Genomic DNA, 27,022 nt, shown 5'->3' with positions numbered 1-27,022 from the left:
ATTTTATTTCCCGCTCTTGCACTCTGCTGCGCAGTGTATAGAATTTCTGGGAACGGCCAGGCTTGGTGATTCCCGCGGGCCAGCTGGGCTAGGCCTGGCGCCTTGTCCTGGCACAGGGGTCTGTCTCTCCTTCTCGGGGCCCCGGGGGCTCTCTGCACTGCAAGAGCCAGGAAGGGTGACACGCGTCCAGCTGCCCTGGGCCACCCTGACCCATCCCCTGGCAGCATCCTCGGCCTCGGAAGAGATGTGGCTAAGCCCGAGGCCCCAGGCACAACTGGGGCAGGGTGGGGCAGGCGAGCAGCCTGGAAAGGCCCCAACGCAGTGCACATCTGCAGTCTGCGGGCTCCCCGCCCCCCAGCCCACCTCGGCCCTGGTCCTTGGGGGAGTGCAGTCAGTAAGGTGGCCGCGGTTTCCCAACTCCCAGAGACTCATCCTGCAAATGGCCTCCTTCCATTCCATCCCTCCCTCCCGGGGAGGAACACAAGGCTTGAGCCAGGTAACCCGAGTTCACACTGGAGCCCTGCCCCCTAGGCTCTAGACAGCAGCCTTGCCTCAGTTTCCCCATCTGTGGGACTGGGATTGCTAATGAGTTAACAGAGCAGGACCTGGAACAGGGTAGACCCGGCCTCAGCTGTGGCCATGGGTCTGTCTGGGTGCCCCCCTCTCCCCCAGAGTGCCCAGGGAAGGACAGGTAAGGGGCTGAAGACACAGGAGACCAGGGGTCCTGGGCACCGAGGCCTCGCTTTATTTCACCAGCAGCACCTCGTCACTTCTTTTGCCCTGGGAATGGTGGAAGAACTTGAGCAGCAGCCCCAGCAGCCCCAGGACTATGCCCACCAGCAGCGTCAACTTCAGCCCCTTGAGGACAGGCCCGGCCTTCCCCTTCGAGGCCTCCCTCGCCCCCTGCTGCCGGCCTGCCTCCTCCTCCCTGAGGGCCTCCGGCACGTCGGGAAAGGGCCTGGGGTTGAACCGAGCCATGAGCTCCTGCTGCACGAAGCACTTGTAGATGGCTGGCTGGAAGACCTGCAGCTGCCTGCCGCCGTTGGCGGGTTCCAGAACGGTGTTTAAGTCCTGGTTGGAGAGCTGGCCCTGCCACGTCAGGGGCATGTCGTTGACTTCCCAGAGGATGGGCCTGCAAAGGAGGACAAGGTGAGCTGCAGCAGCCCGGGGAGAAAGGAGGTGGAGACGGCGGCCCCCTGCTCCCCGGGGAACAGCAGACGGGGCGCCCCCTCCCAGAGGGCCCCAGCAGCAGGGGGGACGGTGGGCATGCAGCTCGGAGCTCCACCCCACACTAATGGGCAAGGGGCACACACCTCCAGCTTTTCGAGCCTCTACTTCATCGTCTGAAAACTGGGGGTGTAGGGGTCGTACCCACCTCACTACTTGGGGGCTACTTGGAGGAATCAGCGAGAACACTGCTTGTGTGATAGCCCCTCCACCCCCATTTCCCTGCCAGCCTCATTCTCTCCAATCTCCCTGTACCTCACTCTCTCCCAGCCATGCTGGCCTCCAAGGTGGCCCTCCAACCTGCTGGGCTGGGCTCTGTCCTGCCTCAGGGCCTTTGCTCCTGCCGTTCCCTCCACCGGGAGTGCACTCCCTCAGTACATGCGGCCCCCTCACCTCCTTTTGGTCTGGCAACTTCTCAGAAGCCTCCCCTGTCCTCTGTATCTAAAATGATTCTTTCCTCCACTCCCATCCCCCTCCCAGCCCTTCCTTACCACCATCTGGCACACCGTATGTTTTATTTTTTTTTAATTTTTAAAAATTTTTTTATTTTTATTTTTTTAAATAATAAATTTATTTTTTATTGGTGTTCAATTTGCCAACATACAGAATAACACCCAGTGCTCATCCCGTCAAGTGCCCCCCTCAGTGCCCATCACCCATTCGCCCCCACCCCCCACCCCCCCCTCCCCTTCCACCACCGCTAGTTCGTTTCCCAGAGTTAGGAGTCTTTATGTTCTGTCTCCCTTTCTGATATTTCCCACACATTTCTTCTCCCTTCCCTTATATTCCCTTTCACTATTATTTATATTCCCCAAATGAATGAGAACATATAGTGTCTGTCCTTCTCTGATTGACTTATTTCACTCAGCATAATACCCTCCAGTTCCATCCACGTCGAAGCAAATGGTGAGTATTTGTCCTTCCTAATGGCTGGGGAATATTCCATTGTATACATAGACCACAGCTTCTTTATCCATTCATCTTTCGATGGACACCGAGGCTCCTTCCACAGTTTGGCTACTGTGGCCATTGCTGCTAGAAACATCGGGGTGCAGGTGTCCCGGTGTTTCACTGCATCTGTATCTTTGGGGTAAATCCCCAGCAGTGCAATTGCTGGGTCGTAGGGCAGGTCTATTTTTAACTCTTTGAGGAACCTCCACACAGTTTTCCAGAGTGGCTGCACCAGTTCACATTCCCGACAGTGCAAGAAGGTTCCCCTTTCTCCACATCCTCTTCAACATTTGTGGTTTCCTGCTTTGTTAATGTTCCCCATTCTCACTGGGGTGAGGTGGGATCTCATTGTGGTTTTGATTTGTATTTCCCTGATGGCCACCGTATGTTTTATTCGTGACATTGTTTTACGGCTCCATGAGGGCAGGAATCTTCCCAGCTTTGGTCTCCCCTGCCCCCCGGGGACCAACATTAGTGCTTGGTTTATAAACAAACACTGAGTGAAAACATGGTACGTGACCAAGCAAATCAGACACATAACACACCTATCACGGCTGAGGAACAGAGGGCCGCTCAGTAGACAACACTGACAAAGCCAATAATCACACAAGCAAAAAAGGACACCAATGAGAGCTCGGAACTTTGGTCAGACACTCTCCGGAGTGTTTTGTAGGCATTTGCATCCTTAGACATCACACAGTGACCCAGCGAGGCCGGGGCCAGCGAGACCTCGGTACTGGGTTGGATTGTGTCCTTGCCACAGGGTGACCTTATCTGGAAATCAGGTTGTTGCAGATGTACCAGGTAAGGTGCGGCCTGAAAGACGTAGCCCCGGGCCCTAAATCCAATATGACAGGTGTCCTTTTAAGAAATGGAGAAGAGACCCAGATACAAACACACAGGGAAAATGCCAAGTGATGCGGATAGATCGGGGTGGGGGGTGGGGGTGGGGATGTAGCTACAAGCCCAGGAAGGCCAAGGATGGCCTGCCAGTCCCAGAAGCTAGGAAGCCAGGACAGATTCCACTCAGCATCTCAGAGGCCACATGGCCCTCGTGACAATTTGACTTGGACTCCAGAGCAGTAAGAGAATACATTGTAATTGTGTTAAGCCCCCCAGGGTGTGGTACTTTGTTATGATGGGCCCGAGGAAAGGGATACAACCCCCATTCAACAGAGAGGGAGACTGAGGCCCAGAAAGATGCCACAGGCCCCAAGTCGCACAGCTTGGGAGAGTGGCAGTGCTGGGACTGGAGCCCAGGCCCGCCTGAATCCAGAGTCCAGGACATAAAGCTCACATGAAATGCCATTCTACGCAGCTCCCGAGAGACATGGTAGCTCTCGAAGCCTCAGTGACCTCTCTTGAGTTTTTTGTTCTGTTTTCAGTTCTTCCACGGCCAGCATGGAGCCCAGCCCGGGGCTTGAACTCACAGCCCTGAGATCAAGACCTGAGCTGAGATGGAGTCAGACGTTTAAGTGATTGAGTCACCCAGGAGTCCCCCATCTCTTGAGTCTCATCCAGAGGGCCTGTGACTGGCGCTCAGGAATCCCTTATCTGGCAAATGACATGGGACAAGCGTCCCAGTCCAGATAGCCGGCACCCATGCACTTTCCCGCACTTCTGAATTGTGGGGGTTTTGGAGAGACTAGGTGTTAACTTTTAGACTTACAGGGGGAGGAAGACAGGAGGAAGGGAGACAAAAGAGGAGGAGAGAAGTCACAGCTGGAATAAGGAGAAGAAAACCAGATGGAGGTGGCGAGCCCAGATTTGATGGAGCAGGTGGCTGCAGAGGCCTCAAGAGGTGGCTCGGGCTCCCGCCTTGCAAGGGAGGGGCTGTCATAGGCATGTGAGGAATGAGAGCGAGGGGACCTCACGGTTTCAAGTCACCACGGCTCCCCCTGGACAAGAACTGCACCCCTCTGAGCTGGACCCCCGTGGAGCCCCCAACCCCTGGGGCCCCGGGAAGGAGGGTGGGAACAGGATGCAGCCTGGGCCGAAGCACAGCACTGTGGGTGGTTGTAGTCCTTACTCCTGGCTAGTGCGGGTGGCTTGGGGAAGACAGGCCAAGGGGAGATTTCCCAGGGCTCCCGGCAGGAAGACAAGAACAGGAGCGTGAGCTCTGGGAGGCGGACCCTGATGGGCATCCCCCGGGGGCACCATCCTCGCTCTGACACTTGCTGATCCTGCCAGATGAGAAGCAGCCTCAGGCCCACAGCCTTCCCCCCAGCACAGACTCATACTCACATGGGCTGCTCCCACGCCAGCCCTGGCCACCCTGAGGCTGTCCGTAGCACCCACCCATGCTGGCTGGGGGCTTCCCGGGGGGGGGGGGGCGGGGGTCCGATGACTGCCGCATCCACAGCATGGGCCAACCACGGGACCAGGCCCAGAACCAGCCGAGCCCTCCATAGGTGTCAGCTGTCTTGTACCACCTGTGTGACCCAAGAGCGTGTGGGCACCAGGGGATTCTTGCCAAAGGCACGTCTGAAGAGGCCAGCAGAGATAGCCTGCAGGGCTGCTCCCGGGGGAGCGCTGCCCTCTGCACGAATTAGTCATGAGAGCTCCAGATTGGGGGAGCCTGGCAAGGGGTGAGGGGCTGGTGCCCGCCTCCATCACCTGTAGATGGATCCCAGGGGGCAGGTGAGCCACACGGATTCTGACTCCTCGCTGATCTCAAAGTTGTCAAAGGTGATGAAATCCAGCGTTGATGTTTTGCACGGGACATGGCAGGTTTCCACCTGCATCTCAGGTCGCAGGCGAGTGGACCACATCTTCAGATCCCCCAGGTAGAGCCAGCAGGGCACGGGTTTCTGCAGGGGCTCCTCGATGTAGCAGTACCCCAGGCGTTTCCGCTCGCCCGGCTCCCCACAGCGGTTACAGTCCTGCCAGGGCTCCCAGCGGGTGAAGATGAGCTCCTCGCCGCCCAGACTCAGAGTCTCATTCTGCAGGGGCTTCTGGCCCAGGCCTTTGTGTGTAATATGCAGGGTGCTGACATCCTGGAAGTCAACCTCGTATTGCACCACCTGGATGCCATTCTCGTCCTGGCAGTGATAGAAGCCTGTCTGGGAGGGCAACGGACTCCTAATGAGAATGCCGGTTCCAGGTATTATTTCTATGTTGGAAACGCTGGAGACTTTGTTGGGCCAGTTGGCCCTGTTGTTCATGAAGAAGAAGTTCCACTGTGCCCCAGAAGAGTTGCAGAGCAAAAAGATGTCATTGTCTGAGAGGAGGGCTGTTTGGCATTGCTTCTCACTGGGACAGCTGAAGGAAGGATAGAACCCCAGCAAGGGGGTGGCGAGGTTGAGCAGCAGGCACAGGGTGGTTAGCATGGTGGACTGGGGCTGTGGTGGTGGGCAGGACACCACCCTGGCCATTGTGAAGTCACCCAAGAGACCCAGATCTCAGCCCTGGGCCGCAGGACGTATTATAGTCCATGCCATGGGTTTGTGAGGTCACAATCCCCATTTGATTTGCGACAATTGAACAACTCTACTTAATTCCTATTCTGAGTCCCCCGCTCTGCTGGGATAGGACGAAACTTAATTTGTCCATTCAAGGTTTTCTCTACCATCCCCGGCTTTGGCATTAAAGTGCCACACGTGGGGCTGCCCGGGGTGCTCCGTCGGTTAAGCATCTGTCTTCGGCTCAGGTCCTGATCTCAGGGTCTTGGGATCGAGCCTCGCAGTGGGTTTCTCGCTCATCAGGGAATCTCTTTCTCCCTCTGCCTCTTCCCCCAGCTCATGCTCTGTCTCTATCTCTCAAATATATAAATAAAATATTTTTAAAAACCCTAAAGTGTCACATGTGAACATTCAACACATTTCCCCCCAAACGCCTACTACGTTCGTTCTGGGCACGATTCTTAGCACTGGGCGTGGAAAGGTGATGAAAGGTGACTAAACCCTCTCTGGTTACCATTCTGACTTCCTGCCCCTTTATCCCAGCCCTGTGTTCCCAGCCACGCTGGCCTCCCTGCCATCTCCTGAAAACATCAGGCAAGCAAAGGGCTCCTGCCTCAGGATCTTTGCACACACCTGTCCCAGACTCTTTCCACAGATATCTGCATGATTCAATTCATTTTAAGCAGATAAGTATTTTTCTCGGTTGTCTCTTTCCAAAACCCTTTCCTAACCTACCCTTGTCGGGCTCGACATTAAAAATGATTATCGTGCAGGCTTGATCTGCCATCATTCACTCATTTCACAAATGTTTACTGCATGCCTACCATGTGCTGGCCCTTATTCTAGTCACAGCCCTGAGCGAGTCAGACAAAGCCCCTTCCCACCCCCACCTTGGACTTACCTTCTAGAGGAAGAGATAGATAATAGGCAAGTATATAATACATAGTATCAGACCAAAAAATACATAGTATCAGACACAGTAGATTCTCCTTATTCAGGGCTGTTATGTTCTATAAAGTTGCTGAGTTGGCAAATGTGGAAACATTGTTTCTAGGAGAAATACAGGCTTAAGGTCCTCCAAGCCTCTGGTCATAATATCTTTGTCAACTGCTCAACACAGAACCTTGCTTTACGAGTATTTTTGTTTAAAGACCTCTTATTTAATATACATTCTTAATTCACTGACATTGAACTTAGGACCAGCAGCACAATTAATTCACGCCTGAGCGAAGCTTCCCGAACACACGTTTTCTCCGCAAGATATGTCACAGGCTGCTTGTGCTTAGGGACGCTGGCCAGCCCATCAGCACTGCTTGGGAGCCATTTGAAACAGCAGAATCACCAGCAAAAATGCAAAAATGCAGCAACAACACAAGAGCGGCACTAAACGGACCATGGACAAAGGATACTTGCTGATAGCGGGAGCCCTAAAACTAGAAGGCGGCCGCATGTTGCTGGACCTCAGCTGGGAATGCGCGTTGTTAGTGACTCAACGTTTCCACCACCCTGGGCCTGTCCGCGGAGGACGATGAAACCCCTGTGGGTACTGACCTGGGGGCTTTGCGTGAATTTCAGCAAGTAGGTGAATTCACAAAAGCATGGGGTCCTCAAACAGGGAGGGTTACCCTATAATCGCTGAGGATGAGAACAGAGCAGAGAAATGGGGATAGGACGAGAAGAGTTTGTGGGTGTGAGCTGTTTTAGGGAGTGGGATCGGGCCTGTCTGAGCACTCCCCCAAGGCGGTTTCACCAACATGTGAATAGAGTGAGATAAAGAGCCCTGTGGATATCTGCAGATATTCCCAAGAGATGGCTAGACCCTGACACGGCTGCCATATGTAAAGGCCAGAGTGACCAAGAAGTAGTGGACAAGCAGGGGAGTGGGGAGCGGTGAGGTCAGAGGTTCATGCACACCTTTGCTAGGACATCCTGCCTTCCTCTCCACCCGGCTCCTTATGGCTTGGGGCTCTCTTAGTCGTGTCCCTGCCCCATGCAGGGACCTCTACAGGCTGTGTTTGGCACAAATTGGATGCTCAGACTGGAACTGAGGCATCCAGTTCCAGTCTGATGCTGCTTCTGAGGCATCTTGCCACCACCTTTGTCCCCCAATGGGCCACACATCCCCTCTGTTCTCACATCTATAAAACTATCTAGAGTCTTTTTCTGCTTCCTAGGATCTTGTAAAGTCCCTCTACCTAAGTCACATTAACATCTGCACTTCTGTTGCTTCTCCCTCCCTGTCTCTGTCTCTCTCCTCAGCCCAGGAATCTCTTTTCTAAACAAGGAAGCAGGGCTAGGAGGACCCTGAGATAGCCCACTTCCAATTTTCACTTTGTCTAACTGAGAAGTAATAAACTGCCTGGATCCAGCCTGAATAAATGTTTTCATTGGCCTCCCTAGGGTGTTTTTAGAATATTTAAATCAGTGACCAATATGTAAAATCCAAAGACTTCTTTTTTTTAAAGATTTATTTATTTATTCATCAGAGATATAGAAAGAAGTAGAAACACAGGCAGAGGGAGAAGCAGGCTCCAAACCTGATGTGGGACTCGATCCCAGGACCCGGGTATCACGCCCTGAGCCAAAGGTAGATGCTCAACCGCTGAGCCACCCAGGAGTCCAGTCCAAGAGATTTCATGTGAAAATCCAGATTCCCTGATATTCTTTAAATAACGTGGGTGAGGTTTCTGCTTACTGCTACAATTGAGAAGCTTATATCAGACCAGCACTTTTGCTAATAATTAACAACTATAGACTTTAAGGTAAGTTTGATTAATATGTCCAGGAGATGACAAGATGAGGATTTTGAATCTATACAGAAGAATTAAATGGAAATACTAGAATTGAAAAATTAAATATGTGAAATTGAGAATTCACTAGAAAGAGTAGCAAGCTCTTTGACACAACAGGAAAGAGGATTAAGGAAATGAAAGATGGGCCTACAGAAAAACATCCATACTGAAGCATGCAAAAAAAAAAAAAAAAAAGATAGGAAAATACATAAAAGAGCGTAAGAGATATATAAGACATGGTGAAAAGTTCTAACATTTATGTTAATGGAGACTCAGAAGCAAAGGAGAGACAAGAACATAAGCAATATTTTAAGACATTGAATAAAAATTTTCCAAAACTCATGAAAAGCACCAAAGCAACAAATTCAAGATGACCTTCAGGGACACCTGGGTGGCTCAGAGATTGGGCGCCTGCCTTTGGCTCAGGGTGTGATCCCTGGATCCGGGATCGAGTCCCACATTGCGGAGCCTGCTTCTCCCTCTGCCTATGTCTCTGCCTCTCCTCTCAATCTGTGTCTCTCATGAATAGATAAATAAATCTTAAAAAAAAAAAAGATGACCTTCAAACACCGTGCAGAATAAATATAAATGAAGCCACATCTAGACACATTATAGGAAAATGCTGCTGAAAACCAAAGAGGATATAATAAAAATGTCCAGAGAAGAAAAAGATAAGTGCTTTCAAAGCGACAATCATAAGGCCCTACATTGACTTTTTAAGATCATCATCATCATCATCATCATCACTATTCTTATTATTATCATTACTAAGTAGGCTCCACACCCAGAGTGGAACCCAGTATAGAGCTTGAACTCGACCCTGAGATGAAGACCTGAGCTGAGATCATGATCCTACTTTGACTTTTATGTTTTTTTAATTTTTAAAAAGATTTTATTTATTTATTCATGAGAGACACACACAGAGAGGCAGAGAGAGAGAGAGAGAGAGGCAGAGACACACGCAGAGGAAGAAGCAGGCTCCATGCAGGGAGCCCGACGTGGGACTCGATCCCAGTCTCCAGGATCAGGCCCCGGGCTGAAGACAGCACTAAACTGCTGAGACACCCGGGCTGCCCCCTACATTGACTTTTAAAAAGAAATGATGGGGAGCACCTGGTGGCTCAATTAGTTAAGTGTCTGGCTCTTTGATTTCAGCTCGGGTCATGAGCTCAGGGTCATGGGACTGAGTTCCACGCTGGGCTCTGCATTCAGCAGAAAGTCTACTTCTCTCCCTTTCCCTCTGTCCCTCCCTGTGCATGATCTATAAATAAATAAATAAATAAGTAAATAAATAAATAAATAATCAAAATAAATGATGGAAGGTAGAAGACAATGGAACAACACTTTTAAAGCACTAAAAGAAAATGATTGCCAATCTAGAATTCTATATGGAGACTTCTATAAAACCACAATGAAAATATCCTTTAAAGATGGAGGCAAAAAATAAAGATATTTTCAGATGAAACCTGAGATTTACCACAGCAGAGCACACTAAAAGTAATACTGAAGAGAATTCTCCAGGTAGCAGGAAAATGATCCCCAGTGGAAGTAAGGTAATGCAGGAATGAAAACTACCAAAAAGTAAATATGCGGGTAAAATTAAATTAACATTTAGAGTGTTTAAAAATAATGTCTTGTGGGGTTTAAAATATATTTAAAATAAAGATATCTGATAACAAGAGTACAACAGATGGAAGGGGAACAAATGGAGCTAAAAAGTTATAAGATCTCTACATTGTCTAGGAAATGGTACAAGTATAAATTTATATTATATTATTATATCATAATGAGTAAGAATAAATTTTGTAATCTCTAGAGAAAACAATAAAAGAATGCATATCTAATAAGCTAATAGAGGGGTGCTTGGGTGGCTCAGTGGCTGAGCATCTGTTTGGCTCAGGGCATGATCCCAGGTTGCTGGATGGAGTCCCACATCGGGCTCCCTACATGGAGCCTGCTCCTCCCTCTGCGTGTGTCTCTGCCTCTCTCTGTGTGTCTCTCATGAATGAATAAATAACATCTTTTTAAAAATAATAATAAGCTAATAGAGGGGGAAATGGAATAATTAAAAAATATCTGGTGAAAAATATACTTGATGAATCCAGTACTATGTTGAATAAAAGTGGTGAGAGTGGACACCCTTGTCTTGTTCCTGACCATAGAGGGGAAGCTCTCAATTCTTCCCAACTGAGTACGATGTACACCATGGGTTTTTCATATATTGCCTTTGCTGAGGGCTTTTCTCACGAATGGATGTTGTACTTTGTCAAATGCTTTTTTTTGCATCTACCGGAATGATCATATGGTTTTTATCCTTTCTCTAATTAATATGATATATCATGCCAATTGATATGCAAATATTGAACCCCTCTTGCATCTGAGGAATAAATCCCATTTGATCGTAGTGAACAGAAAAGAAAACTCCAAAGTATATCCACAATTATGCAAATAAATAAATAAATATATATATGATCAACTAATCTTCAACAAAGCAGGGAAAAATATGCAATGGGGAAAAGACACTCTCTTCAAAAATGGTGTTGGGAAAACTGGTCAGTTACATGCAAAAGAATGAACCTGGGTAACTTTCTTACACTATACACAAAAATAAACTCAAAATGGAGTAAAAACCTAAATGTGTGACCTGAAATCATTAAAATCCTAGACGAGAGCACAGGTGGTAATGTCTCTGACATCGGCCATAGCAACAGTTTTCTAGATATGTCTCCTGAGGCAAGGGAAATAAAAGCAAAAATAAACCATTTGGACTACCTCAAAACAAAAAGCTTCTACACAGCCAAGGAAACAATCAACAAAACTAAAAGGCAACCTACTGAATTAGGAGAAGATATTTGCCGATGACCTATCTGACAAGGGTTAGTATCCAAAATATATAAAGAATTGATACAATTCAACATTCAAAAAAAAAAAAAACAAATAATCCAATTAAAAAATGGGCATAAGACGTGAACAGATATTTCTCCAACGAAGACATCCCAATGGCCAACAGACACAGGAAAAGATGTTCAACATCATTCATCATCAGCAAAATGCAAATAAAAACTACAATGAAGAGGCAACTGGGTGGCACAGTCAGTTGAGCGTCTGTCTTCAGATCAGGTCATGATTCCAGGGTCCTGGGATTGAGCTCTGCATCGGGCTCCCTGTTGGGTGGAGAGCCTGCTTCTCCCTCTGCCTCTGCCTCTCCCTTTGCTTATGTTCTCTCTCTCTTGCTCTATCTCAAATATGTAAATAAAATATTTTTTAAAAAAACTACAGTGAGATATCACCTCACATCTGTCAGAATGGTTAAAATAAAAAATACAAGAAATGGCCAATCATAAGAGGATTTGGAAGAAAAGGTATATTCTCGCATTGTTGCTAAGAATGCAAACTAGTGCAGCCACTGTGGAAAATGGTATAAAGTTTCCTCAAAATGTTAAAAATAGAATTGTACTATGATCCAGTAATCACACTACTGGGTATTTACCCCCAAAATACAAAAACACTGGGGTGCCTGGATGGCTCAGTTGGTTGAGCGACCAATTCCAGATTTTGGCTCAGGTCACAATCTTGGGGTCCTGGGATCAGGCCATTGAGCTTCATGCTCAGCATGGAACCTGCTTAGGGATTCTCTCCTTCTCCCTCTGTCTCCCCCCTCCCCTCTGCTCATGCTGTTTCTTTCTGTCTCTCTTTAAAAATAAATAAAATTTAAAAATCTTTTAAAAATACAAAAACACTCATTCAAAGGGATATACGTACCCCAGTGTTTATAGGAGCATTATTTACGACAATCAAATTATGGAAGCAGCCCATCCACGGATGCTATCTGCTTCCAGATAGATGAATAGATAGAGAATATGTGATATACATATATATGTATGTGTGTGTATATATACTCATATATATATATGTATATATATATATATGTATTATTCAGCCATAAAAAAGAATGAAATCTTCCCATTTGCAATGACATGGATGAAGTCAGAGAATATAATGCTAAATGAAATAAATCAGTCAGAAAAAAACATATACCATATTATTTCACTCGTATGTGGAATTTAAGAAACAAAACAAGCAAATGAAAGAGAGAGAAACCAAGAAACAGACTCTTAACTATAGAGAACAAACTGGTGGTTACCAGAGGGGAGGTGAATGGGAGGGATGGGTTAAATAGGTGAGGAGGATTAAGGCTATACTTATTGTGATGAGCACTGAGTGATGTATTAGAATCGTTGAATCACTGTATTGTACACCTGAAATTAATATAACACTGTTATATGCTAACTATATTGGAATAAAATTTTTAAAAAATACTTGATAAATCCAAATTAAAAAAAAGACAAAAGAAGAGACAGAACATGTAGAAAGCAAAGAGGAAAATGGTAAACTTAAACCCAACTATATCAGTAATTACATTAAATGTAATGAACTAAATACTCCAATTAAGGACAAAGATTTTCAGACTGAATACCAAAACAGGCAGAGGGGGAAGTAGGTTCCCTGTGGGGGCCGATGTGGGACTTGGTCCCAGGACTCCAGGATCATGACCTGAGTTGAAGGCAGATCCTCAACTGCTGAGCCACTCAGGTGTCCCCAACAAAAATCTAACACATACTTAAGAGATTCATCCTAAGTAAAAAAATATAGAGAAATTGAAAGTAAAGCCATGGAAAAGTATCATGCAAACATTAAAGAAAACTGGTATGCTAGCTATACTAATAACAGAAAGTAGACATAAAGGCCAAAAGTATTAATAGAGACTATAAGAGACATTTTATAACATGGCCAGTCCAATGGGAAGTTAAAATGATCTTAAGTTTGTGTGAACCTAAAAATATATAAGGCAAAACCTTATAGTACTAAATGTTGAAATAGACAAGTCCACAGTAAAGGTATAGAAGATTTGAGCGATATGATATAAACTTGATCTAATTCATATATATAGAACACTGCACTCAACTTCAGATCATATTTTTTACATTTAAATGAAATTTTTGCCAAAATTAACCATATCCTAGGTCATAAAACAAGTCTCAATAAATGTTAAAGGAAGAGAAGCACATTTTAGGTTAGTGGAATTAAGTTAGATATAAATACAAAAAGACAAGAACATCACTAGATATTTGAAATTTATACATTGAGATGTCCAAATAACTAATGGATCCAAAGAGAAACCACAACTGAAGATATAAAGTATTTTTAACTGACAGAAGATATATAATATCCAAACTTGTAGGATGCTAGTGAGTTGTACTTAGGGGGAAATTTCCAGACTAAATACATATTTTCAAGGGAAAAAGGAAAGATAAAAACTAGAGATATAAGCAAGTATCATAAATCAATTAGATAGAAAACAAAACTACAATAAACAAAACCAGTAAACCAAGTTAGTTCTTTCAAAGATGAATGTGATTGATAAAGGCCTAGCAAGACTAATCAAGATAAAAACAGGAAGAAGGCCTAAATAACAAATACTAGTACTGAAAAAAGAAACATTACTACAGATCTTAGAGGCACAAAAAGATAATCAGATGATATTAAAAACAACTTTTGGCCAAAACTTATAAAAATTTAGATAAAATAGATAAATTCATTGAAAAGCTTAGCAACACTGGCACAAGAAAAAAACTGAACTGTTCTCTATTTAGAATTAAAAACCTATGCACAAAAAACTCTCTAAACCCAGAAAGCTTTACCACTGAATCCTTCCAAACATTTCTTAACAATTAAGAAATGGCATCTATCTTTCAAAATCTTTCCAGAAATATAAAAATATGAAATACTTCCAAACTTCTGTGAGGCCTACATCACCTTAATACCAAAATCATGTAAGGTTTTTACCACTAAGAAAAATATCAGGCCAATCTCTTTTGTGAACAAGGATACAATATCCTAAACAAAATATTAGCAAATTTCTTCCAATGACAAACAAAAAGAATAAATATCATGAGCACATTGGGTTTATCCCAGGAAAGCAAGGTTGGGTTTACATATGAACATAATAAATGAAATTCACCATATTAACATAATAAAGGAGAAAAACCATATTATCATCTCACTAAAGCAGAACATGCATTTGATAAAATTCAACACTCACTCATGGCTCAAAACTCTTGGACAACTAGGAATAAAATGGAATTTTATTAATCTGATAGTTTTTCTACTAAAAACCTAGAGCAGTATTATATTTACTAGTGAAATATTAAGAATAACATAACTATGTTTGCCATCAACTTCTCCACTCAGCATTTTATTGGAGGCAAGTGAATTTAGCAAAATAATTTGATAGAAAGTCATATACAAATATCAAATATATTTTTATTGACCAACAACAGACAAGTAGAACATGAAATTTAAAAGATACAATCTATTTCTCTAGCTGCCCCTCCAAAGCTGACAAGCATGAATTCCAGCCCTGTGCTCACCTGCAGCCTTGCCAAAGCTGATGGATGTACCTGGGCCCTGTGCTCTCACCCTGACTCACAAAAGCTAGCGGGTATGCACTCAACACAAGGGATTCCCCTTGATTGCCTGGTTCTGGTGGCTCGCTGGGGTGTGTGTGTAAGCATTTGTGTTTCTGGCTCCCGTGGGACTGAAACAATTGTGGGGATAGTTCTTGGCAGGCTACTATCCCCAGGGCACTCTACAGACAGCAGACTGAAATACATCATAATAGTCTTTCTGTGAAAAAGATCTATTTACACATCCTAGAGTTTTAGCATAGCTTCAAGTTTGCCACACATCTAGAGGCTATGAAGGAGTTCTCAGGGAATGTAGGCAGAAGGTCACCATATTTGTGCTCTCCCTTGGTTTCTTTACAGTTCACTGTTACCTCCCAGAAAGGAGTTTATATACTGACCTGGAGCCCCAATTTCCACAACTCTCACACAAGAGACACTTGCAGATCACCTAGTCGAGAGGTCAGCAGGGTTTATGATTGCGGTCCCATAGGACTGTATACATCTGTATAATTTACAAGCTATTTCCAGATGGTCTGGCTTCCAGTCAGCCTGAAACTAGGTGCTGATTGAGATTCCCCCCTTTGAAAGTCTGACAGGTCCACCCTCAACAACTGGAACCTATCAAGAATGCCTCAGGCTGCTTGGAAAACCACAAAGGCATAAGAGAAAACCAAGAACTAGAACACAGTTGAATGATAAAGGTTCATCTCCTACACAAGCCCATTTCCTCAAGACAGGGAGATGTAGCTGTTTCACCTAATACATAGAAATAATCACAGAAAATTGAACAAGATGTGGAAAGAGAAGAATTTGTTCCAAATGAAGGAAAAAGATAAAACTTCAAAAAAATTGAGATAATAATTTACCTGATAGACTAAGAGTTCAAAGTAATGGTCAGAAAGATACTCAGGAGAATGGATGAACACAGTGAGAACTTCATCCAAAAAAATTGATATGTAAAATCCAAGAAAGTCAAACAGAAGCCACAGAACTATAAAGAATGACTGAGCTGAAAATACACTAGAAGGGTTCAATAGCAGACTAGATGAAGCAGAAGAAAGGATCAGTGATCTGGAAGACAGGACAGTGGAACTTACACAAACAGAGCAGCAAAAGGAAAAAAGGATATTAAAAAGTAAAGACAGTTTAAGGGACTATAGGACAATATCAAGTGGAATAACATTCGCATGATAGGAGCCTCAGGAAGAAAAGAGAGAGAGAGAGAGAAGGGAGGAGAAAATTTATTTGAAGAAATAATGGCTGAAAACCTCCCTAAACTGGGGAAGAACACATATATCCATATCCAAGAATCCCAGAGAGTTCTGAAAAAGATGAACCCAAAGAGATCCACAGTAAGACACAGAAGATGAGAAAGGAATCTAATCATAACACTAAAGAAAGTCATCAAACCACAAGGGAAGAGAACAACAGAATGAAAGAATAGAGAGGAGCTACAAAATAGCCAGAAAACAATTAATAAGGTGGGAATAAGTATACATCTAATAATAATTACTTTAAATCATTAAATGGGGATCCCTGGGTGGCGCAGCGGTTTGGCGCCTGCCTTTGGCCCAGGGCGTGATCCTGGAGATCCGGGATCGAATCCCACATCAGGCTCCCGGTGCATGGAGCCTGCTTCTCCCTCTGCCTGTGTCTCTGCCTCTCTCTCTCTCTCTCTCTGTGTGACTATCATAAATAAATAAAAATTAAAAAAAAATCATTAAATGAACTAAATTCTTCAGTCAAAAGACATAGGGGGCACCTGCCTGAGTGGCTCAGTTGGTTAAGCATCTGACTGTTGATTTCAGCTTAACGTTATGAGATCAAAACCTGTGTTGGGCACTGTGCTGGGCCTGGAGCTTGCTTAAGATTCTCTCTCCCTCTCTTTCTACCCCACCTCTGCTCACAAGTATTCTCTCTCTGTCTCAAAAAAAAAAAAAAAAAAAAAGACATAGCATGGCCTCATGGATTTTAAAAAAGAAAGAAATCCAAATCCATTTATATGCTGCCTATAAGACTCACTTCAGATATAAAGTTACACACAAACTGAAAATGAGGGCATTAAAAAAAAAGATGCTTCATGCAAATAAAAACAAACAAACATAAGGCTGGCAGCTATACTTATATCAAACAAAACAGATTTTAAAATAAAGACTATGGTGCTTAGGTGGCTCAATTGGTTAAGCATCTGCCTTCAGCCCAGGTCATGATTCCAGGGTCCTGGGATCAAGCCCCGTGTCAGGCTCTGTGCTCTGTACGAAGTCCACTTCTCTCTCTCCCTCTGCCCTTCCCTACCCCCACCCCATTAGTGCTCTCTCTCAAATAAATAGATAATACCTTTTTAAAAAAGACTACAGTAAAAGAGAAAGATGGACATTACATAATGATAAAGAGTTCAATCCAACAAGATATAATATCTGTAAATATTAATGCACTCAACGTAGGAGCACCTAAATATGTAAAGCAAATATTAACAGGAGGATCCAACAGTAAAACAATAGTTCAGGACTTAAATATGCTATTTACATCAATGGATAGATCATCTGGACAGAAAAATCAATAAGGAAATATCAGCATTAAATGACAGATAGACAAGATGGACTTAATAGATATATAACAGAACATTCCACCCAAAGCAGCAGAATGTACAATCTTCTCAAATGCACATGGAATCTTCTCTAGGATAAATTATATATTAGGCCACAAAACAAATCTCAATAAATTAAAGAGAATTGAAATCATATCAAGCATCTTTTCCAACCATGATAGTATGAAATTAGAAAAATAATTACATGAAAAAAACTGGAAAAAATCACAAATATGTAGAGATTAAACCACATGCTACTAAACAATCAATGTATTAATGAAGAAATGAATGAAAGGAGAAATAAAAATACCTTGATACAAATGAAAAATGGAAATACAAAATATCAAAATCTAGGAGATATAGAAAAAGCAGTTCTAGGAGGGAAGTTCATAGTGATACAGGTCTACCTCAAGAAACAAGAAAAATCTCGGGATCCCTGGGTGGCGCAGCGGTTTAGCGCCTGCCTTTGGCCCAGGGCACTATCCTGGAGACCCGCGATCGAATCCCACGTCGGGCTCCCGGTGCATGGAGCCTGCTTCTCCCTCTGCCTATGTCTCTGCCTCTCTCTCTCTCTCTCTCTCTCTGTGACTATCATAAATAAATAAAAATTAAAAAAATATCTCAAATAAGCAATCTAACTTTACACCTAAAGAAACCAAACAAACAAACAAAAAAAACAAGTGAAACCCAAAGTTAGTAGAAGGAGGGAAATAATAAAGATCAGGGCAGAAAGAAATGAAATGGAAACTAAAAAGACAGTGGAAAAGATCAGCATAACTAAAAGCTGGTTCTTTGAAAAGATTAACAAAATTGACAACCTTTAGCTAGACTCACTAAAAAAAGTGAAAAGGCTCAAATAAAATCAGAAATGAAAGAGAAGTTACAACTGATATCACAAAAATATAAAGGATCATGGCGCGCCTGTGGCATAGTCAGTTTAGTGTCCAACTCTTGGTTTTGACTTAGGTTATGAACTTAGGGTCATGAGATCCAACCCCCTGTTGGGCTCCACACTCAGTGTGGCATTTGCTAAAGATCCTCTGTCCCTTTCCCTATGCCCCACCCAGTCACACTTACTCTCTCTCTACAATAAATGAATAAATCATATATATATATGAATATATATTATATATTTATATATTATATATATAATATTAAAATATATGTATAATCATGAGACTACTGTGAACAATTATATGCCAACAAATTGGACAACCAAGAAGAAAAAGGTAAATTTCTAGAAATATAAAATCTTCCAAGACTGAATTGTAAAGAAATAGAAAATCCAAAAAAACTGATTACTAGGATGGAGATTGAATCAGTAACCAACCCCCCCAAAAAAACAAAAGTCCAGGACCAAAAAGTTTTGCTGGTGAATTCCACCAAACATTCAGAGAAGATTTAATACTTATCCTTTTCAAACTCTTCCAAAAATTCAAGATGAGGGAATGTTTTCAAACTTACTTTTAGGAGAAGAAGGAGAGGGGGGAGGAGAAGAGGATGAAGGAGGAGGAGGGGATGCCTGGATGGCTCAGCAGTGGAGCTTCTGTCTTAGGCTCAGGTCATGATCCCACTGTCCCAGGATAGAGTCCCACATCAGGCTCCCTGCATGGAGCCGGCTTCTCCCTCTGCCTGTGTCTCTGCCTCTCTCTGTGTGTGTCTCTCATGAATAAATAAATAAAACCTTAAAAAAAAAAAGAAGGAGGAGGAGAAGAAGAAATAGGAGGAGGAGGGAATGGAAGGGGGAAAGAAAAAAAAAAGGAAGGGGGAAAGAGAGAAAGAAAAGAAAGAAAAGGAAAAATTACAGGCTAATATCCCTGATGAACACAGATGTAAAAATCCACAAGAAGATACTAGCAAATCAAATTCAACAATACATTAAAAGGATCATAAGATATGATCAAGTTGAGATTTACTCCAGGGATGCAAAGATGATTCAACATCCACAAATCAAGCAATGCAATACATCACATTAACAAAATGAAGGATAAAAGTCATATGATTATCTCAGTAGATACAGGAAAAGCATTTGACATAATTCAACATCCATTTATAACAAAAATTCTTTTTTTTTTTTTTTTAGATTTTATTTATTTATTCATGAGAGACACAAGAGAGGAAAGAGGCAGAGACACAGGCAGAGGGAGAAGCAGGCTCCATGCTGGGAGCCTGACATGGGACTTGATGCTGGGACTCCAGGATCAGGCCCTGGGCTGAAGGCGGTGCTAAACTGCTGAGCCATCCGGGCTGCCCTTTAACAAAAATTCTTAAAGTGGGTATAGATGGAATGTACCCAACATAAAGACCACATACGTCAAGCCCACAGTTAACATTATACTCAATGGTGACAAACTGAAAGCTTTTCTTCTAAGACCAGGAAAAAGACAAAGATGCCTACTCTCATCACTTGTATTCAACACTGTATTGGAAATCCTAGACAGAGCAATTATACAAGAGAAAGAAATAAGACATCCAACTCAGAAAGAAGTAAAACTATCACTATTTGTGGACAATATGGTTTTATATATATAGAAAACTCTAAAGATTCCACCAAAAAACTGTTAAACAAATTCAGTAAAGTTGTAGGGTACAAAATCAATGTATAAAAATCAGCCGCCTTTCTATACATTAACTATTATTAGAGAAATTAAGAAAATGATTCCATTTACATTTGCATCAAAAAGAATAAAATAGGGATGTCTGGATGGCTCAGCAGTTCAGTGTCTGCCTTTGGCTCAGGTCATGATTCTGGGGTCGGGGATTGAGTTCTCCATCAGATTCCCTGTGAGAAGCCTGCTTCTCCTTCTGCCTAAGTCTCTGCCTGTCTCTGTAACTCTCATGAATAAATAAATAAAATCTTTAAAAAAAAAGAATAAAATGTCTGGGAATAAATTTAACCCATGAGGTGAAAAACTTGTACACTGAAAACTATAAGCCACTAATGAAAGAAATTGAAGAAGACACCAATAAATAGCAAGATATTCTGTGCTTGTGGATTGGAAGAATTAATATTATTAAAATGTCCATATTACTCAAAGTGATTTATAGATTCAAGGCAATCCTTATCAAAATTCTAATGACTTTTTTTTTACAGAAATAGAACAAATAATTCTAAAATTTGGTGAAACTCCAAAGACCCCCAAAAACCAAAGCAATCTTGAGAAAGAACAAAACTGGAGGCATCATATTCCCTGATTGCAAACTATATTACACAACCACAGTAATCAAAATAGTGTAGTATTGGCATAACAACAGACACGCAGATCAACAGAACAGTACAGAGAGCCCCGAAATAAACTCACATGTATATGGTCAATTAATTTATGACAAAGGATCAAGAATAAACAATGAGGAAAGGACAGCTTCTTTAATAAATTATGTTGGAAAACACTGGACAGCTACATGCAAAAGAATGAAGCTAAACCCCTATGTTGCACCAAACACAAAAATTAACTCAAATGGCTTAAAGATTTAAATATACGACCCCAAACCATAAAACTCCTAGAAGAAAACACAGGCAGTTAGTTCTGCAGTTAGTTTTTTGACATTGGCCTTGGCAACAAATCTTTGGATCTGATTCCAAAAGCAAGGCAACAAAAGTAAAAATAAACAAGTGGGACTGCATCAAGCTAAAATGCTTCTGCACAGCAAAGAAAACCATCAACAAGATGAAAAGGCAACGAACTGATTAGGAGAAAATATTTGAAAATTATTTTTCCAATAAGGGGTTACTATTAAAAAATTAAAAAAAAAATAGAACTACCAGATGATCCAGCAGTTCCACCTCTGGGAACTTATCTGAAGAAAATGAAAACACTAATTTGAAAATATATAAAGGATATATGTATCCTTATGTTCACTGTAGAAGATATAGTCAATCTAAATGCCCATCAATGGATGAATGGTTAAAGAAGACGTGGTATACATACACAGTGGTCTACTATCAGCCATTAAAAAAGAATGAAATTGGGACACCTGGTGGCTCAGTAGTTGAGCATCTGCCTTCGGCTCAGGTCCTAATGCCTGGGCCCTGGGATCAAGTCCTGCATCAAGCTCCCTGCAGGGAACCTGCTTCTTCCTCTGCCTATGTCTCTGCCTCTCTCTGTGTCTCTCATGAATAAATAAATAAAATCTTTTTTTTTTTTTTTTTTTTTAAAGAATGAGATCTTACCATTTGTGACACTATGGATGGAATTTGAGGGCATTATGCTAGGTGAAATAAATCAGACAGAAAGACAAATACCAAATGACTTCACTTATACATGGAATCTAAAAAACTAAGCAAACAAAATAGATACGAAGAACAGATTGTTCATTGCCAGAGGGGAGGAAGGTTGAAGGGTGGGTAGAATGGGTGAAGGGAGTCAAGAGGTACAAACTTCTGGTTGGAAAACAAATAAATGGAGATGTAATGCATGTGGAGATGTAATGTGCAACATGGTGACAAAGGTCAATAATATTTTCTTGTATGTTTGAAAGTTTTTAAGAGAATAAATCTTATTACAGGAAGAAAAATTTGTAACTTTGTATGGGGATGCATGGTAGCTAGACTTATTGTGGTGATTATTTCACAGTGTATGGAAATACTGAATCATTACATTGTGCACCTGAAACTAATATAATGTCATATTTCAATTATACCTCTCTATATATGGGGGGGATGTATAACTGAAATATAAGATTATATTAGCTTCAGTTATACAATATACTGTAATGTAGATAATATAATAACATATTGTATTATAATAATATGTATTATATATTGTATGTGTGTGGTACATATAATACATATCTATGACTTGAATCAGATTTTAATATCAGATATATTAAAATTTTGTCAATAGGGGATCCCTGGGTGGCGCAGCGGTTTGGCGCCTGCCTTTGGCCCGGGGCACGATCCTGGAGACGCGGGATCGAATCCCACATCAGGCTCCCGGTGCATGGAGCCTGCTTCTCCCTCTGCCTGTGTCTCTGCCTCTCTCTCTCTCTCTGTGACTATCATAAATAAAAAAATAAAAATTAAAAAAAAATAAAATTTTGTCAATAGTCAAAACACTGTTTACAACCTTGGATTATTTTATTTTATGTATTATTAAATCATGCATTATAAATCCATAAAAAAGACACAATTTGTAATGGCATGAAAAATCAAGTGCTTAGGAATAAATATAATAAAAATATATGTAAAATCTCTATATTAATAACTGTACATTATTGGGAGAAATTAAAGCCTAAATAATGGGAATATTTATGATGTTCATGGATTGGAAGTATGAATATTGTAATACATTAATTCTACCCAAATTTATCTTTAGATTCAATGAAGTCTCAATTTATTAAAAAATGGGATTTTGTGGGGGGATAGAAACTACAAGCTGATTTCAAAATATTTATACAAAGGGCCAAGAATAATCAAGACAATCTTGAAGAACTAGTTAGAAAATCTATACTATCAGATATCATGACTTACTATAAAAGTAGAGTAATAAAAATATTGTGGCATTGGTGCAAGGATGGACTGACAAATTGAATTCATCAGAGTCCCATGAGATGACAAAAACCACACTAGCGATGATGTTGGCAAGAGTATGGACCAAAGCGTCTTGGTGTCTAGGTTTTACATTTGGTCATTCCAAATATCAAGAGCTTATGAGGGCAGGGACTAAACCTTTTTGGTCACTACTGTGTCCCTAGTATCACCTGCCCAGGGCCTGACTCAGAAGGGACACAAGTACTTCCTACTGAATGAACATCTGAACAGGCCAGTGAAGAGACTCCTTTCTAGACAGACTGATGGTGAAGGCTTATGGGCTGGGAGACAGAGCCTTCTTTTCCACTGGAAGGCAAACCCCTGCCCCCCAGGTGGGTACAGGAAACAGTCTAGGTGAGGGTCAAAGGCAGGGCTGATGCCCTGGTCCAGTCACCTGTAGATGGATGCCAAGGGGCAGGTAAGCCACATGTTGTTGGTCAACTTGCCCAATTGATGAATGTCAAAGATGAAGTATGGCTGGTCGATTTCCTTGACGTGGTTGCAGGGTACGAGACAGGCTTCCACCTGCAGCTCAGGCCGCATACGGCTGTATCGTGCCTTCTTGGTTCTCAGATAGAGCCAACAGGGCATGGATTTTTTCAGGTGCTCCTCGATGTAGCAGTAGCCCAAGCGTTTCCGCTCGCCTGGCTCCCCACAGCGGTTACAGTCCTGCCAAGGCTCCCAGCGGGTGAAGATGAGTACGTGGCCACTCAGACCCAGAGTCTCATTCTGCAGGGGCTTTTGGCCCAGGTCTTTGTGTGTAATGTGCAGGGTGCTGACATCCTGGAAGTCAATCTCATACTCTACCACAAGGGCACTGTCATTATCCTGGCAGTGATAGAGGCCTGTCTGGGAGGGCTGAGGGTTGGTCAATTGAAGGCTGCCCCCGGGCAGTTTTTTTACGTAAGGCATGGAGGAGAGCAGGAGGGGTTCTTCCCCCAGAACGGAAGAGAAGTACCAGAATGCCTTGGGATAGTCACACTGCAGGACAACATCATTGCCTGAGACTAGGGCCTGCTGGCAGAGACTCTTATAGGCACAGCTGATTAATGTGTAGGCCCGCAGAGTGGGGAGAGAAAGGCTAAGCAGCCACAGGGTGGCCAACATGGTAGCCTGAGACTACAAAAGGATGCTGGGAACCACCCTGGGCATTGTGAAGTCACCCACAGAACTCAGACATCAGCCCTGAGTGGAATGAAACTTGGTCCTGTTGCACTTTCAGGAGTACGCAGACCTCACTGGTCTGTACCATTTCTAAAGTCAACTGAGGAAACTGCCAGGACCTCTTGTCTTGTAAACTGGAAGGACTGCTCAATTAGCAGAGCACCAGATCAGCTCATTGAGGGGGGTGGGGGTGCTTTCTAAATCTTTGTTCCCTGCGGCTCACGTCTCTACTTACTCTCCAGAGAGGTTTCTCCTTTTCCATGACTATCCTTCGCTATGCCTGAGGTGGCATTGAAAGATGTGCCCTCCTTCCCACATGAGCAGTTTCCCCCTTCTGCCTATGTCTCTGCCTCTCTCTGTGTCTTTCATGGATAAATAAATAAAATCTTTTTTAAAAAAAAAAGTATCTTGGGCAACAATCATCATCTTGATGCTTTCTTTCTTTCTTTTTTTTTTTTTTTAAGATTTTATCTATTTATGCATGAGAGACACAGAGAGAGAGAGGCAGAGACACAGGCAGTGGGAGAAGCAGCGGTTTAGCCCCACCTGCAGCCCAGGGCATGATCCTGGAGACCCTGGATCGAGTCCCACGTCAGGCTCTCTGCGTGGTGCCTGCTTCTCCCTCTGCCTGTGTCTCTGCCTCTCTCTGTGTGTGTCTCTATGAATAAATAAATAAATAATTGTAAAAAAAAAAGATTTTATCTATTTATGCATGAGAGACACAGAAAGAGAGAGGCAGAGACACAGGCAGAGGGAGAAGTAGGTTCCAAGCAGGGAGCCCGACGTGGCACTCGATCCCTGGTCCCCAGGATCAGGCTCTGGGCCGAAGGTGGCACTAAACCGCCGAGCCACTGGGGCCGCCCAGTCCTGATGCTTTCAAATAAATTTTCTTGTTCCCTTTGCTTTGTGTCAAAGCCAATGCCATGTATTTTTATGTTTGGTTACAGAAGCACCTAATTCCTGATACTCATTTCTGCATCACTCGAGATAGTCTATTTGCTTCTATAGTAAACTTATCCCAAATCTCAGTGACATAAAAACAAAGGTTTACTCCTCCACTCAAGTTCCATGTCCATTGTGGGTGGCATATAATCACGTAGGGACCGAGGATAATGGAACAAAGCCATCTCAAACATTTCTAGTTTCATGCCAGAGGAGGAAGAAAGAGAGCTTTGTAAGATTTCATGTCTACAATTAAATGCTCTGGTCTTAAATGATACCTGTCACTTGCTCACAAGCCACTGGCCAGGAACAGTTACATAGCACCACCAATCCACCAGCCCAACAAACAAATGGAATTCTGCTATGCCCAAAACACATTTGGCAAAAGAAAGTCAGTAATGATTACTGCATTTGATGTTTACTAAAGGAGTGTTCTTTTACATCGTAAAGTTAAAATATTTTCCAAAATCATCCCATCAGATGTCCTAAGGTTTCACTGGGAAGGATTAGGTGCCATGTGCAGACCCAAACCAATCCCTGAGAAAAAATAGAATTTTTATGATAGGCTTAAGACAATCAGATTTGGTCTCTAGGACTGGGGAAATATAACCTTCTCTGACTACAGAAGTCATTGAAGACAAAAATCAGGGCTTTGTATATAGGAGAGATATAGAAGAGAATCCTTATTTGATGGGAGTAATTCTACACTATCTAGAAGATGCAAAGCTAAAGTAGCAGCCACTCATATGACCTGGGAGAGGATGACATTTGGTATTTTGTGGCTTGGACAATGTTTCTGTCTTATCTTTTCAGATATGATTATAGATCTCATTTTTGTCTTGATCCATCATTGTCACAGGGAGGTTTTGTGTGATGTTGGTGTTCTGTGGAATTATTTATGTTTGACAGTATACCATAACCTAGGCCAGCTTCCAGTAACACCAACAGTTATTAGTATCAGGCCAGCTCCCACATCAGAGGCTGCTTTTTTCTCTTTCTCACACATATCTAGAACAGCAGTGAAGTCTCTTCTTGCACTGAAAGGCTGATCAAATGGCTTTCTTCTTTGGGAACCTGTTTCTTCATTTTTAAAATAGGGATTTTAATGGTACTGGCTACAAAGGGCACTTATGAAGATTTGATGAGATCCTGTAAATGAAGTGCTCAGCCAGTGTCGTTATTGGGGAATGCACAATAAGGACCTTGTCCTCTATATATCAGGGTTCTATATTCTGATTGCAGATTACTACTTCTGATCACAAAAGTGCAGACACAGCAGCAGGCCACCATTGTTTCGACCTTCATTGCCTGAAGCAGTTTCCTGGAGATTTAAAGGGACAGCCTCAGGGTTTTTCTCCCCTTTCCTGTCTTTGGAAGCCAGACATTTAGGGATTAGGACATTTGTAAGCAACAATACATACATAATGTAGGGGAATTTAGAAAGTCATTGCATAAGCCCAGAGAAAAATGCAAACTCAGAAGAGATCTGAGATGACCCTAAACTTTCACCTCAGGCTGATCCCCAGCACAGAGATACCCTATAACAACAACAACTGCTAGCAAGCATGGGAAGAGGGGGAATATGATTTCCAGAGTTACCACATTATAAGATTGAAATGTCTGTGTTCTTTCTTTCTTTTTTTTTCTTTTTTTTTTTTTTTTTAAGATTTTGTTTATTTATTCATGAGAGACACAGAGAGGGGCAGAGACATAGGCAGAGGGAGAAGCAGGCTCACTGTGGGGATCCTGATGTGGGCCTTGATCCCAGGACCCCTGGATCATGACCTGAGTCAAAGGCAGATGCTCAACCACTGAGTCATTCACGTGCCCCTGAATGTCTGTTTTCAACAAAATAAATCGTAAGGCATAGAGAAACAGAAAAGTGGGGCCAATTCAAAGCAAAAATATATCCCCAAAGAAGCCCGATTGGTAGACATACTAGACAAAGACTTAAATGACAG

The 27,022-nt window shown here is 42.8% G+C and overlaps 1 protein-coding gene across 2 annotated transcripts; it reads right to left on the bottom strand.

Moving 5' to 3' along the window:
* Nucleotides 1-722: 722 nt before the first annotated feature.
* On the bottom strand, nt 723-24,092 carry FAM187B (family with sequence similarity 187 member B). 2 transcript variants are annotated; one of them, XM_077854910.1, is made up of 2 exons: nt 23,350-24,092; nt 723-1,132 (listed from the first exon to the last, which is right to left on the bottom strand). In XM_077854910.1, the coding sequence occupies exons 1-2, from the start codon at nt 24,060-24,062 to the stop codon at nt 745-747; spliced, it is 1,101 nt and encodes a 366-aa protein (XP_077711036.1). In that variant the 5' UTR covers nt 24,063-24,092; the 3' UTR covers nt 723-744. The 2 variants fall into 2 exon arrangements, with proteins under 2 accessions (XP_077711036.1, XP_077711025.1); XM_077854899.1 differs by lacking the exon at nt 23,350-24,092 and adding an exon at nt 4,795-5,567.
* Between the last annotated feature and the right edge of the window lie 2,930 nt (nt 24,093-27,022).

The sequence above is a fragment of the Canis aureus genome, chromosome 1 (genome assembly GCF_053574225.1).
Source record: "Canis aureus isolate CA01 chromosome 1, VMU_Caureus_v.1.0, whole genome shotgun sequence".
NCBI lineage: Eukaryota > Metazoa > Chordata > Mammalia > Carnivora > Canidae > Canis > Canis aureus.
The sequence above is the reverse complement of the archived record's forward strand: the minus strand, read 5'-3'. Positions and strand labels throughout refer to the sequence as shown.

What these genes read in the sequence shown, in the direction of transcription:
- FAM187B (XM_077854899.1), bottom strand. Translation starts at nt 5,552, where the DNA reads ATGGCCAGGGTGGTGTCCTGCCCACCACCACAGCCCCAGTCCACCATG. An exon ending in CCCCTGGGATCCATCTACAG is followed by an intron (nt 1,133 to 4,794) that starts GTGATGGAGGCG and finishes CCTCCTTTGCAG; the next exon opens with GCCCATCCTCTGGGAAGTCA.